This window comes from Volvox carteri (assembly GCF_000143455.1).
Source record: "Volvox carteri f. nagariensis unplaced genomic scaffold VOLCAscaffold_35, whole genome shotgun sequence".
In the NCBI taxonomy this organism is placed as follows: domain Eukaryota; kingdom Viridiplantae; phylum Chlorophyta; class Chlorophyceae; order Chlamydomonadales; family Volvocaceae; genus Volvox; species Volvox carteri.
The window spans coordinates 743,241-758,173 of record NW_003307578.1 but is presented as its reverse complement, the minus strand read 5'-3'; the positions used below and the strand labels follow the sequence as shown (position 1 = coordinate 758,173).

Here is a 14,933-nt window from a genome sequence, read left to right as displayed (position 1 = left end):
CCCCCAACTTCCCCCCACACACCCCCACACATACACACACATGCGCCTGCCTGCGCAAGGTTGTAGTGGTTCAAGTGCGGCCCGGGTGAGGTGGCGGCCTTCCTAAACGGTGGTAAGGGGCTGTGGGGTATATAGCCCGCCTGCGCTTGGTGATGGGAACTACGAGTGAGCTGCCAATAGTGGTGAGCAGCTACCTGTGCGGTCGATTTAAGGGGGGGGGGAAAGAGACTCAGTCCCCGCCGGAAAATAGAAATGGAGTGGGGGCTACAGCTTAGAAGCCTGGCGATGCGGACTGGGGGGGACTGCGGCCTCAGGGCCTCAGGAGGGCTGTGTGGATGGATGTGGACACTGCGGCAGGCGGAGGTTTCCGCAGCTCCTGCCGCCACAAACACCGACCGCCACCTGGATGTTAGTGGACACCAATGTTGGGCGATACGACGCCCCTCAATGTACGACGCCCCTCAATGTACGACTCCCCTCAATGTACGACGCCCCTCAATGTACGACGCCCCTCAACACATGTGGAGGACTTGAAGCCGAGTGCTTGGGCGGCCTCTCTGATGGCTACGGCTAGGTGCCCAATGCGGTCAGTGTCGGCCTGGCAGATGTGTAACAATAAATACGCACATACATACATGCATACATACATGCATACATACATACACACGCACCTGGAAGCACCTCTGCAAGACGTAGTTCCCGAAGGGGTCGCATGCAAGTCGAAGCGCCCTTCCGCCGCCGCCACCACTGCCGCCACCGCCACCGCCGCCGCCGCCGCCGTGAGCTACTGGCAGTAGCAGGGAACCCCGGGTGTACGGCACCTCGCTGTCAACCTGGCTTCCGGAGGAGGGGGAAGCCGACGCGTCTCGTGCCGTACGACGGCCGGATTGGTACGAGCTACTCCCGCCGCCGCCGCCGCCGCCGGCGGTGCTCCCCGCCTCAGGTGCCTGGCCGGGCGGGGCGGGTGAGTGGATGGATATATGGGTGTGTGGGTAGCGTGCACATACACGGGGTCGGGGGAGGGGCGGCAAGCTTACGGTGGGGTGGGGGACGGGGGGACGCGTGCGTGTGTATGTATGTGTGTTAGAGGCGGACACGCACCCCCTCCAGCCTTGGCGCACCACCTCCAGGCCGCGCTACCTCCCCTCCTCCCCCCACCCCACCCCCCCCAACCCTCCCCCGCCCCGGGGGGGCACTTCGGATCTCACCCCGAGCAATGCCGTTAGGAGCACCTCCCGATCTGCATCACTGCCGTACTTGAGTACGGCTTCCAGTACGGGACTGCCGTGTCGACAGCACGCCAAGCGCACGGAGTGCGGCGCCAGAGCCGCCGTAAGCGCCGACCGTACGGGAGGTGCGGCGACCTAAACACGGCGGATGGGGTGGGGTGAGGTGTGCTGGGGGTGGGGGGTGAAACCCATATCTGCATATATATATATATATATATATATATATATATCCCATTACGTTCGATGACCCGTTCATGCTCCGGGGGAAATAGGGGGGCTCTTGGCGCAACTACTTCAGATTTAAAAACCCGGTGATACATGTAATTCGATGTGATGATGATACACACATGCTCATACGTACATACGTACATACATGAAAACAAACGAACGTGCGCAAGGGCAGTCTTCCCATCGCCTCCACACCTGCGCCAGCGTCTGCATGACGTAATTGCCGTACTCGTGGCCTCCAAGCTGAGTTGCGTCCTGTACGGGGGAAGGCGCGAGTGTGTGTGTGTGTGTAGTAGCCGGTAGTACACAGTACGGCAACTTGAAGAACAACTACAAATACGCGGTGGTCAAGCGCTCCGCCACTGGCAGCATCTCGAGAGGCCTTTCCAGCGCGGCGGCCAGCTACTTCAGGGTGTTGGAGGCCACGTGGCGGTTGGTGGCGGTTGGTGGCGGTGGTGGTTCTTTCGAAAATGTTCGCTCCAGGGTGGGCTCGACGATTGGTTGGGCGATGTGAGATATGTGTGTGTGTGTGTGTGCGGTAGGTAGCGTGAGGCGGGTGAGTGCACGTGAACCCGTTGAGTGCCGCTCTGAGGTGCCGGCGCATTGGTTGGAGGTTGGAGGTTGGAGGTTGAGGGTTGGGGGTTGGGGGAGAGTGGGTTTGGATACCTGGGGTGATGGAGCACACTCAGGCGTGTGTGTATGTGTGTATGTGTGCACGTGTGCCTGGCGGGAGGTCACAGCCGGAATCCATAACCGGAAGTATACACACCTGCCGTGCACACGCACATACACACACACCAACAAACTCTCATCCCCTCATTACAATGTGCCGCATATCACACATATGTATACAGGGTTTGGACCGTTCGGCCGCTACCCTTCCAAACTCAATACACACACATACACATACGTGCATATGCACACATACATACATACGCACGTACCTGTAACAGGTCCCACCCAATGGCTCTCCATCTCTCAGGCTCGCAAACCGTTTGAAGTAACGACTGGACTAACCGACAGCCGTACGGATGACGAGCAAGGGAAGGCAGTGCCGCCTGCCGTACGAGTGTACAACAACCGAGCCACCGCGCCGCACCGTACCGTGACGGTGACAAGGAGGGGCGGGGAAGAGCGACACAGACGAAATATACTCAGCATTTGAGACTCAGGAGCGTGTGTGTGTGTGTATGTGTGTGTGTATGCGCTATGGGAACGCAGCCACATCTCGACAGCCCCCAACACTCCTCCAACTAACTAACAGAACCTCACGTGACCCTCCCCCCACCACGAAGGCAAGCACGCAAGCACTTAGGGAGTTCCCCACACTCCCCCACTGAACACCACTAAAACCCGCACGCGCGTGTCCTTTCCCCCCTCTTTCCCCCCTCCTTCCCCTCTGTTTGGCCCCCCCCCCCTCCACCTGCAGTCCATCCACCAGGAAGATCTGGCGGTGGTGGGGTACGTGGTGGAGCGCGGCTCGGAGCACGTGGTGGGCGCACTGGCAGTTGGCAGTTGGTAGTTGAAGACGTCGGACAGGCGTCGGTTAGAAGGGGGAAGTTGCGAGAGCAAGGGCGGGGCGGGGCGGGGCGAGGAATTGGCCGCTAGGTTGCTGGGAGGGGCAGGGCACGTATCGAAATGTACGGATGCATGACACCCACCTTGTCCCGTACACAACGCATAACAGCACCGTCAAGCTCCGAAACCGCAGCAGCAGCTTGCTCCTCCGGAACCACCTTTTGAAGCAGTTGGGTGGTCGTTGTGCCGCAGCATAGAAACAAGCATGGTATTAGTAATGTGGCCTGAGTAACGCGGCGCTCGTACTAACAGCAATGGCCACAGGTAATATAGCGATAATAAACAGCTGCTACAGCACCGATTCCCATCCCTGGCCAGTGCTAAACGATATATGTGTCCGTGTACGACGTGCTTGTACGGCTCACCTCCAGGAGCTTCTGTACGACACGGCAGCCGTACGGGTCGAAGGAGAGTTCCAGAATATGCCCTGCCAGAACCCCGCAAATCCGCAGCTTGTGCCGGGAGCCGCCTTGTATTGGTTGGTTAGGAGTTGGAAGGAGTTGGGCAGGTGTTGGAAGTTAGCGGTTGGCAGGAACATGATCATAGATTTCAGGTAACGACATACTTCCTAATACTCATACTACACATACGAGAATATATATTTATTTTGAAATCTCTAGGGGGAATTCAACGTGACACAGCGTCACAGAAACAATGATATTTTAGGCACAATAGTTATCAGACGATATCTTGGCGCCTCATCCCTCTTCCTGACCGAAACGCACATGCACCGGTGTTTCTCCCGCACTCCTATTGCGCATGTCTGCCCCCCCCCCTCTCCTCCCCCCCACCTCAAACACACAGCACCACCAGCATATCCAAGCGCCAAGCCAACTTACCAACAGTCATTAACTGCTGCAGTACGTAGTTGCCGTACGGGTGGCATGCCACTTCCATCATGCACGGCAACAGCTCGTCCAAGCAGCGACCGACCTGTGTGCCGTACATTTGTTCGTACATTCCATATTTACTCGTTACTCGACTGTGCTGGCCACGGTAACCACGGTCACACGTTGCACACGTTCTACAGTAAATTATATAATAGCTTTTATTCTGTCATTGTTCATCAGGCGTTACTAGTCCATCGGTAGGATATTTGCCTTCCAAGCAAAAGAGCGGGGTTCGACTCCCCGGTAACGCAATGTTGTTTTTATCGGCTTCAGGTTTCGTATCAGACAATTGACATACATTTCCTATCTAGCTCTGATGTCGTCGCTTCATCTAGCACATTATGATGTTAGGGTTCAGATCCTCAATCGGGCAGTATCCTCAAATTGTTCGGCAGAGTGAGGATTTGGTGGTATGTGGAGATGACGTCTAGTTTATGGACTGGACCTGGTTTGCAGACCGTATTGGTGGCAATGGCTGCTTGGCCTGTCGCTACGGATGTCGACGACGTCAGGCGACTGGAAGACCTTCCCCCGACCGTCTACCAGGTCTTCCCCGCCCCCTCCCCTTCCGGCTCCCTCCCCACTTCGCATACACGCATACATACAGCATACACACACACATACACGCCCACCTGCTCGCTGTGTGCCGAGCACAGTAGCCGCTGCACCACCCGGCTGCCTTGCTGGTCGCAGCTCAAAGTCACCAGGCGACCAAACAGGGACTCCAACCGCAGACAGCCGCCACCGCCGCCGCCGCCGCCGCCACGGATACCGCCGCCGGTCGGGCCGTCGCCAGGCATGAATCCGCCGCCGCCGCCGCCGCCGCCGCGACCTCGCTCTCCGCCGTGCAGCGGCGGCGACGCAGGATGGTTCGACGTCGGTGACGCAAAGACACTGCCGCCGCCGTACAACGGATGCGAATATGGCGACGCGCCGTGCAATGACTCATACGCGCCATCCATTGGCCGTGAGCGAACACCACCACCAACACCGCCGCCGCCGCCGCCGCCGCCGTACTGTAACCCGTGTACTTGCGCGTCCGCCGAGAAACCGTCATTGAGGCCAAGGTACGGCAGATACGACAGGGCCGCCAGGTCCGAATCGTCGTAGAAACCCACCGGCGATGAGTGCACACGTTGACCATCGGCGTTGTATATGTCGTACACAGTGACATCGGCGGCGTTTGCATGCTTCCGCACTATGCAGTCTTTCCCGGCACCGAACATGCATATCGCATCAGCAGCACTCGCAGCAGGTGTAGCAGCTTCATCATCACAAGCAGGAGAACCAGCAGCTGTGTCGGCAGCAGGACTCGAAGTCCGAACCTCAATTCCATCGTTGTCCTGAAGCGCCATCACTGCCTCCGATGTGGAAAATACGGTAAAACAACCGCCCGTCGCCGCCACCGCCGCCGCCGCCGCGATTTCGCGGCCGTCAGCTCCGCCGGCGCCGCCGCCACCGGTACCGTCAATCGCACTGCCGCCAACGTCACCACCGCCGCCACCACCACCACCACCACCGCCGCAAACGCCGCCGCCACCGGCGGCCCGTTGGCTAAAGAACCTGTACAGCATCTTCCCAGCAGGGCTGAGCACATTGGCCCCGGTGGCCCCGCCGCCGGCGCCGACGACAGATGGCGCAGGACCCCGCGGCGGCGTCGGTAGCGGCACTGGCGGTGGCGGCGGCGGCGGTGGCGCTGTGAATGCTCGCGCGGCGGAGGTGCAGGCGGCAGCTGCAGGCCAGTAAGGACTTCTGCCGGTGCTTAATGAATGCCGTAGGACCGCCGCCGCCGGCGGCGGCGGCGGCGGCGGCAGTGACGCCGATGCCGAGATGTCGTGCCATCGGTTGCGTTGTACGGCTTGATTGTACGTAGGTGGTTGTATGAAGTTATGGTTTGCCACAAGCCCCTCCGTCGCCTCAATCTCCCACAGATTCCGCTGCCGCCACTCTGCCAGCGATGTCCAGCACTGGCCGCCGCTTCCGTGGGACCGGTGGCGATGACCGCCAGCGGCGGCGGCGGCGGCGGCGGCGGTACCGTTGATCGGAGCATGCTGCCGCGGCGGCGGTGGTGGGGGCGGCGGTGGCGGTGGCCCCGCCGCTGCCGCCGCCGCTGCCGCCGCCGCAGCCAGCCATAGCTCTGAATCCGCCGCGCTCCGAAGGATGGCATCGTCGGCGCTGTCGTTGACGGCTACATCGCCGCCGCCGCCGCCGTGAGCCGGAACCGCAGACGCCGCCGCCGCTAGCTCCGCCATCGCCTCAGCATGTGCTTCGTACATCCGTGCAAAGTAGCGGTGGAACTGGCTGGGAGGCAGAAGCGCCGCCGCCGCCGCCGCTGCTAGCGGTACTGCCGCGCCGGGGAACGCCGCCGGCGGCAGCGGCGGCGCCGCCCGCAGCTCCGGCGGCTCCGGCTGCACCGTTGTTGGCGCAATCTGGATCGCCGACGCAGTCGACGGCGGTGGCGAAGCGGACCCGCTGCTTGCAGTTTTCGCGTCGCCGTCGCCGTCGAAAGAGCTGCAGGCGGCAATCTGCTGTACGTCGCTTTCGTCGCCTCCGCCTCCGCTATCGACGTCACCGTCGCCGTACTCCTCGTCATTTCTACGGGAACCTTCCATGGGAAGATGGGGCGCAATAATGCTTGCAAAGGAAGAAGTCCCCGATGATGGTGACGAGGATGGGGACGAGCCGGCGAAGTTGGCGGAGTGCGGGGAAAGGGCACTGCGGAGTGGATGTACGGCAGCGGCACTCGAGGACAGTCGTACCGTTTCCGTCGGCGCAGCAGCTGTGGCGGCGGAGGGTGATGGTTGTCCAATGCACGGCACTGCCGTGACGTGTCGTGACGTGACTGCTGCTGCCGCTACTGCTGCTGTGGCGGCGGCGGCGGCGTGCACACCTGTCGGGCCGCCTAGTTTGCTGCTCTCTGCGGCGGCGGCGGCATCGCCGCCGCCGCCATTATTGCTTCTAGTGCTACTGAAGGTGTTACTGTCGTACATCATCGTCTCTTTTGTGCGAGGTAATGCCGTACACAGAGAAAGCGGCGCAGTAGCAGTCGCAGTAGTTACTGCTGGCTGCGGTCTCGGGGGTCTCGGAGGTGTGCTGAAGGAACACGGAGGGGTGCCAGCGGGTTGCGTGGCGGGGTACGGAGACGTGGAGCAGCCGGGTGAGGGGGACAGAGGACGGGAAAGAAGGCAAAGCGCGCGCGGGCAAGCGAATCAGACAGACGAGGCAGCGCGCCCAGCAAATAGGTGATAAGCGGATTATATATTTTCGTCGGAAAATCTTGCCTACAGCGGGTCGAGCACGGTAGATAGACGGTCTGAGTATTTAGCTTAGCTGGGCTCCTCGCTGTGGAGATGATAGGTGGCACCTTGAGGGGCCACTTCCGTCTGCTAGCAGAGTAGGACGGGCTTATTACATGGACGCGGAGCAGTGGTCCAAGCAGTTACGTAGGGCGTTGTTATGTCGCGTCTTACGACTGCAGCATCGACAAAGCATGGATGTGCGTATGGCAGACAAAATGTTGTGAAAAAGTTACGCGGCTCCTATCCAATAGGAGCGCAGCAGCAAGGTTTCAAAATACGGGCTGCACGTTTCGTCGGCCTGCTCGGTGTGCAAGTCTATAAGGACGAGGTGATGTTGGCAGGCGTGTGGGATGAAATATTGTGCGAGGTATCCATGCGTCGAGGCTCTGCTGGCTTAGGTCAGCTTGCTGCTTCGTTGTGAAGATAGAATAGAATGCTACGCTATCTGGATGCCTCGAATCTTGCAAGATTCCTTGTTGTTATGAGCATGCCTCGGCGTTAACCGCGGAAAAGGAACATTCATCGTCATACTGTTTAATTTTTACCTCGCTCACCGTTGTCCTCACCTTTTGGAGCAAGCCGCCGTGAAAACAAGCAACTCTTGTGCGCACGCTTTTTGCGTTGACAGCCGCGCGTGCGTTGTGTGCTTTCTTCGCGGCGGTGACGACGGTACTGTTTTTTCTTTCTGGGCGCCCTTAGGAGCAAGGGCGGTGCAACCCTGAACAACCTGGATAGCAGGCGAGCACGTCGCCTGATGTCGGGTCGGGCTCACGGCTGATGCGCCCGTTTGCGGTCGGCCGCGCCAAGACAAACGAAGCTGTGATGATGAAAGCCCTGCTGAAGTGAAAGCCGCCGCCTTCAGCAGTTCACAGCAGTTCGTTCATTATAATGAAAAGTCCCGGACGACGATGCCTGTGTGCCTCCAAAGCAATCTAATAAGGGGATGCTGGAGCGGCTGGAGCTGAAGGAAGCGCCCGAGGGAAGCGCTCAGGAAGCAACAACAACAACAATAATAATAATAGCCTCTCTATGCAATATGCATGTATGCGCCTCTCGAGGCACACATTCTCGCTTCAAGCCCAGCGATTAAGGGCTGGCATTGCAATTCAGAAATTAATCGCGCTATAAATGTAATGCATGTCCTGTGTGGCTGGCTACCACTTTGAGCACATACCGTGACGCATGATACTCCGTAAATTTTACAGTAGCAAAAATGATAATAAGATATAAGCTTTCGCTGAGGATTATTTCTTCCGCAGCTATGTAGCAACATGCAGCCATTGATTCCTGAACCAATGTCTTGGATTGGCAGACGAAGGCTTGGATTGATACGCTTAGGCTCGAATTTTTCGATGCATGTGGCGAAAGCGTGGGAGCGTTTGGAACGTTTCATTCCAGTGTCCGAGGAACTCTAGCTAGCTTGCAATAGATCACTGAGGACACAGAACCTTTTTTAAAACTGTAGCTTAATTTCGTAAATTATTATTGTAGCTTTGGAAAGCATTTGCACTGTGAATCGCGATGTATCTGCCAGCCTGCTGCTGCCGTAGCCACTTGCAGCCGGCGAGAGGAAACCGCACACACCACAGCAACTTGAAGCCACCGAAGCCACCGCCGCCGCCGTAGCTATCGCCGCCGTAGTAGTAGGCACCGCCGCCTCGGCATACCCAGAAGCCGCCGCCGCCGATGCCGCCGATGACGTATTTGGTGCCCCCGCCGCCGCAGCAGCATATGCTGTGGATTCATCCACAGACGCCCCCGCCGCCGCAGCAGCATAATCAACAGATCCCTCCGAAGCAGCGTCAGCATCAGCATTCAGCAGACGGCGCCGATGCTGCCGCCGCCGCCGCCGTCGCAGCAGCAGCAGCATTTCCTACGAGGAATGGACGAAGCTGGTGGGCACTCTAATTCCTCACCCACCCACCCACCCACACAGCCCGTCTCGACTCCCTAGGCGTTCATTACCATGATGGATGATGAGTTCTATACGTAGTTGGCACCTGGCCGGGGCGGCGTGCGTGTTTGCACGCATGCACTGCATTGATGGCTAGACACGGCTGGGTAGTAATTGCTTAGATGGCCAATAATAATAATGAGTTTCTTCCGGAAAGACGGCAGAGCCGCTGGATGCCACTCATCTCGCTTGGCCATTCCATGCAAGTAAGGTAGGATAACATTACTTCAGAAAAACCGAGATGGTCGTTTCATTCTCGCCCGATAACGGCAGGCTTCTTACATACATATATATAATATATATGAAACATCGTGTATGTATTGTTACATATGTCAAAGTTAGCAAGCCTGCTTGAAGCTCGCGACAAACGGCAGACAACAGCGGACTGGCAAGTAGTGACCAATTGCCATCAGCAGCAGCATTGACGATAAAGATAAACGAAACGCGCATATGTATGTGGCAGGTGCGAGCGTGCGTTGTGAAAAAATGAAACGAACATGCTTTTCTGCTTCCGCAGATCCACAGCATACGTCTGTAATTTCTTTTTGGTCTACAGACAGGGTCGTAAAATATTATATTTTTTCATTTGCAGCGGGCGTTATTAGTTTCAGCAGTAGCACATGAACTTGTAAAGCACATATATGTAGATAAAGAAGAGGCTGCGGATCGCGGAGTGAGACATAGCTTAGTGCAAGCAGCATCTATATATATATATGTACATGTAACAAACCATGTATGTACACCCGCCGGTATATATTAACTAATTGTAACGGCCAGCCGGCGACAGATCGATATGCGACGAGCAGGACAGACGACGCACATAATAATACGTGTAACAGCCAGGTGTATATAGCACATGATTTTTTGTCATTGATTTTGACCCTGTAGTAGATCTTATCGCCATATCGCCACAGATCGATTCGAGTGTAGTATTTTAAGACGAATCGGCGGCGATAGGTGCATGCATAGCGTGTGCAACTAACTCCGCACGAGTTCGTATACACGCGCGCAGCGGCAAATAAACCCATGTCACCAAGGAGATGTGGTGACTAGTACCTTGTCACTTATTTACCCTGAGTGGGCGATAGAAATAAAATCTGGTAATAGAGCTACAGAGAGGGGGAAAAGGAAAAAATATGATTCATCCCATATTCATAATACAAATACTCCAAACGTTGAGCGAAGCGAGCTAGCTAATAGTACATTGGACGCACCTGCTTGGCGTCAACAAAAATGTCCTTCGTGCGCTTACTCGCTTACTCGCTTCTCAAAGACGTTGCCTCACCACGGTCATGGCGTAGCTTGCTGATAACAGGGCCCCAAGGAAACGAAGCAGCTCGTCTCGTTCAAGAGTAGCTTGGCTTTTTAGGTAGCTTTGCAACTACGGTAATAAGCTGTTTTTGTACCGCCGGCCGGGCGAGCGATTGGCCAGGGAAGCACACGCAAGCAAGAAAGGGTACGTATGCAATATAACGCACGTCTGATGCTTAATTTCGTGTGCAATTCGAGCCCTTGTGTGCTAGGTAAGGACCATCCCTATCTGCTATGATACGAGGACACGACCCAAAGGCGATCAAAAAATTTTACACACGAAAAAAGCTTTTGCTTTCAACGATGGATGCGTCTTGTCGTCTTACTATGCCGGTATACCCGTCCCTCCACCCAGCAGGCGGCAACGTGAACGTATCAATCAATCCATACACGTACATGATGTGTGGGACAGGGGGGTCATATCTTCGCCCGTGGCCGCTACCCGGCGAAACCCTGTCTTCCCCGGTATTTCGGGGCACCCTCATCCAGTCACCTTAGTCGACTTCTCAGTGGATCGCTCATGTTCAGCACCCACCGCCGGCATCCAACATACATATATGGTTACGCAGCCAATCAAGCAAAGTACCTTGCTCCTTGGCCCCTTCATCTGCTAACCGGCGAGCTGCGAGTTTAATTTTGAAATTCTCATATCACACTCGGCCCACGAGGAACCCTTGCATGGCGTGAGTGGTGGAGTCCTACTCCCTACCTAGTGGTCGTACAGCAGGTACTTATTCAGTCCAGACGACTGGCACGCTGGAGAGCGCAGCGCGGTACGGCAATCGTACGGTGCTAATGCAGCAGCGCGGCCTACACCTTACGCTAATGCAAGGCAAAATGCCGTACTCCTTGACGTTCCTGCTGTTATACTTGGTGGCGGCACCCCCCATGGAGCATATCACAGTAAATGGGCAAGGTGAATGATAATCCTGGCTTGTGTAGTGGTATCAATAATCATAGTAATATTTGTAATAATAGTAGTAGTGGTGGTAATAACCGTAAGGAATTAAAAGGTGCGTGTCCGCAAGTAATGAATCACCCAAGCATGTACGTAAAGGGCAATATCTGGCTATGGCCAACAGTGTGCCAGTCCATTGCCCATTTATAAATGTAATCATGCGTGTCGTACATTCGGCTGACACAGATATGCTGCACCACGCGCAACCAATGTAGTACGCCCATGATGCTGTGTATGCTGTGTATGCCGGCGCATGCAGGCGCTATTACGACACCGCCACCACCGCCTCCGCCTCCGCCACCCCCCCTCGCCAACATCGCCATCGAGAAGCGGATCTTCGCGTCTTCAGTGCTCTCCAGTGAATACTTCGCAGGCAGGGCGAACGATGGCATCATTCCCCCGGACGGCAGCAGGAGCAGCACCTTCATCAGCGCCAACGTCACAGGTCAATGGCTAGCGGTCGACTTCGGGGAGCTGGTGACCGTCTCCAGTATAACGCTCTACCTTCGGAGGGATTGCTGCGGGAATGAGCTTGTAAATCCTGAGTTCCGACTTGGCGGCTTCGATGTCTCGACCAGGCCAGTCTTATTCACGTACAATTTTCTACTTAGCCAAACTCCTACTGGGCCTGGCACGACCGGCGGTTTGATTTCATTTCTGGTCGTCAATGGTCCATCGGGCAGTAGTAGTAGGACTACTGGTCGCATCCTCACGGTTCGAAACGGCAACATCAACACCACGTCATCGATGAACTTGGCAGTGGCTGAGTTGCAAGTGTACGGCACACCCGCAGGTGGATTACTGTTGACATTGCGACCGTTGGCAGTACTGTACAGTAAAATTACTGTTCAGTAAAATTCTGGACATGTCAAGAGTATATATCGTGGCTTTATTTGTTATGTTGAGGGCAAGACTACTGCTGGTTGACTGCGCGTGCTAGCTAGCAACCTACCTAGGCCTAGTTTATGCAGCAGTGTAGTACGTCAGACAGATAAACATACATACATACTAGGGTTTGGCACCACTGGTAACGCGCGACCATTACCCCCGAGAGATCCCGGGATCGATAACCTTTAGGATCAATAATCCTTCCGATCAAGGAAGGTATTGCGCCCCTAGATGATGGACGGTGGTGACCTGGGATAAAGTTAACCTGCAAGCCGACCAGGAATGGAGTTGGGCCGCTGTCGACCCGGCAGATTCCATTGGATGCTGGTGGTGGGTGCGGAACCTGAGTGATCCACTGAGAAGTTGACTAGGGTAACTGGATGAGGGTGCCCCGAAATACCGGGGAAGGCAGGGTTTCGCAGAGTAGCTGCCACGGGCGAAGATACACCCCCCTGTTTCACACATACATACATACGTGTGTGCATATATGCGTGCATGTATGCATCTACACATGCGCGCATGTGCGGGTGTACTATCCTGGCTATATGCATTTTATAAACTGTTCACGGGATCTGCATCCGCCGATCGGTAATTTTCTGATTTCATAAGTCTTGGGTGATATAACATTGGGTGTATGGTGTATGGTGTATCGGATGGCCCGCGCACAGCCCCCAAGTACAGTGAGTGCGTGCGGGGTCCACGCCGGATAGGTCGGGGTTACACGCGAGCTTAGTTACTACACTACCACACTAGGTATCGCAGGCGGTATAGGTCTATCGGCTGCGTGGTCCAGTTTCAGCGGGTTGTGTATATCGCATTTCCATGCATGCCACGTACACAGCCGACGACTCCCGCCGGGGCGCACTTACACCACCGCCTGATCCGATCGCGGGCCCTATTATCCTGACGTGGAGGTATCTGGCTGGATCGTAAATTAAAAATGGTGGCCGGGGTTGTTAACTAGAGTGGAGTGGAGTGGACATGGTGAGCTCCCGTCCAGCATGGCCTAATAAGGACTGCTGACTGCTGACTGCCTGCATGTCGTGTTCACTCACCACCACCGCCTGCTGCCGTCTTCCACATCCCCTCCATCGTAGCCTGCACGCTTCAGGTCATGTACGGCGCTGGGTACGGCATCGACTCCGCTGCGCTGTCCACCAGCAGCCAGCCCGATGAGGGGGCCTGCTGTCAGGCCTGCTACAGCAGCGCCACCTGTCTCTACTGGGACTATGTTCGCAGTAGCAGCACGTGCCGCCTGAAGGGGGATCAGGGGGACATCATTCCACCGGGTCAGTCAATACCCGGCTTCTACCAAGATGGCGATCGGGTGGCTGGTGCAAAGAGAGGTCGGTGGTGATGAGTGCGTGTCGTGGGGCTTGCTACTCTGACAAGTCACCAGTTTGGCTGGTGGTGGGTAGCAGGCATCTATACATCATTTAGGGTTTGGCACCACTGGTAAGGCGCGACCATTGCCCCCGGGAGATCCCGGGATCGATACCCGATAGGGTTAAAGACCTTCCGATTGGTGGAAGGCACTGCGCCCCTAGTTGATGGACGGTGGTGACCTGGGATAAAGTTAACTTGCGAGCCGACCAGGATTGGAGTTGGGCCGCTGTCGACCCGGCAGATTCCGTTGGATGCTGGTGGTGGGTTCGGAACCTGAGCGATCCACTGAGAAATTGGCTAGGGTGACTGGATGAGGGTGCCCCGAAATACCGGGGAAGGCAGGGTTTCGCAGGGTAGCTGCCACGGGCGAAGATACACCCCCCTGTTTCACACATCCTGCGTGCTGTTCATGCATCGTCGTGCTACGTATGCAACGGGCGCCATCTGATGATGATGCCGTTCTCGTTAATTCAAGCGACAACCATGATTCGTCCATACATGCATAAACATACATGCATAAATATACACGTGTACACATCATGCACATGCGTTGCTTGTACTGCTGCATGCAGGTGTATGCACCTACGACATGTCCAGTACCACTCAATCATGGCCAGATCCGAATGCCATCGTTGTTTGGTCCGGTCCGAACGCTTTTGGTAGTGGATGGAACCGCCCTTCGCAATACTGGCTCACGTACTTTTATAAAATCTACACCACGTCCGAGCCAGTTGTGAACGCCACGTTTCACCTAAGGGCTGACGATTCTGGTGTATTGTTTGTAAATGGAAGAGGGCTTCCCCCGCCTAATACAGGTTTTCTCTACACTTCAATCAACCTGGTGGCGGGAGCGAACATGCTGGCCTTACGGGTCTACAATGGGGTGGGATATGCGTGGGGCTCCGGGACATTGTTCGCACCCAATAAAACTGTACTGCTGCGTACTGACGAGACATGGCTTTGGACCGAAATGCAGCTGCCACCCCCACCCCCCAGCCCGCTCCCCAGCCCACCCCCCAGCCCACCCCCCAGCCCACCCCCAACCCCCAGCTTACCCCCCAGCCCAACCCCCAGCTTACCCCCCAGCCCAACCCCCAGCCTACCCCCCAGCCCAACCCCAAGCCCCACTCCAGCCACACCACCCCCCAGCAGTCCCTTACCCCCATCGCCCCAGCCACACAGCCCCTCCCCAACCCCGCCGCTCCAACAGGC

General features: G+C 56.4%; 2 protein-coding genes across 2 annotated transcripts in view; one reads left to right on the top strand and one right to left on the bottom strand.

Moving 5' to 3' along the window:
• VOLCADRAFT_94045 (uncharacterized protein) overlaps positions 1–6,915 on the bottom strand; it is a gene marked incomplete at both ends in the record, with an annotated part of 9,536 nt that extends 2,621 nt beyond the window's left edge. The window contains 9 exons of the mRNA XM_002953221.1: positions 672–947; positions 1,209–1,364; positions 1,653–1,712; positions 2,881–2,904; positions 3,119–3,193; positions 3,401–3,504; positions 3,875–4,022; positions 4,558–6,704; positions 6,816–6,915. Of these exons, the coding sequence (XP_002953267.1) occupies positions 672–947; positions 1,209–1,364; positions 1,653–1,712; positions 2,881–2,904; positions 3,119–3,193; positions 3,401–3,504; positions 3,875–4,022; positions 4,558–6,704; positions 6,816–6,915 (3,090 nt within the window). The remainder of the gene's footprint in view (positions 1–671; positions 948–1,208; positions 1,365–1,652; positions 1,713–2,880; positions 2,905–3,118; positions 3,194–3,400; positions 3,505–3,874; positions 4,023–4,557; positions 6,705–6,815) is intronic.
• A 2,713-nt stretch (positions 6,916–9,628) lies between these two features.
• Positions 9,629–14,933, top strand: part of VOLCADRAFT_94044 (uncharacterized protein) — a gene marked incomplete at both ends in the record, with an annotated part of 6,387 nt that continues 1,082 nt past the window's right edge. The window contains 4 exons of the mRNA XM_002953304.1: positions 9,629–9,641; positions 11,707–12,240; positions 13,433–13,681; positions 14,294–14,604. Coding sequence (XP_002953350.1) covers positions 9,629–9,641; positions 11,707–12,240; positions 13,433–13,681; positions 14,294–14,604 — 1,107 coding nt within the window. The remainder of the gene's footprint in view (positions 9,642–11,706; positions 12,241–13,432; positions 13,682–14,293; positions 14,605–14,933) is intronic.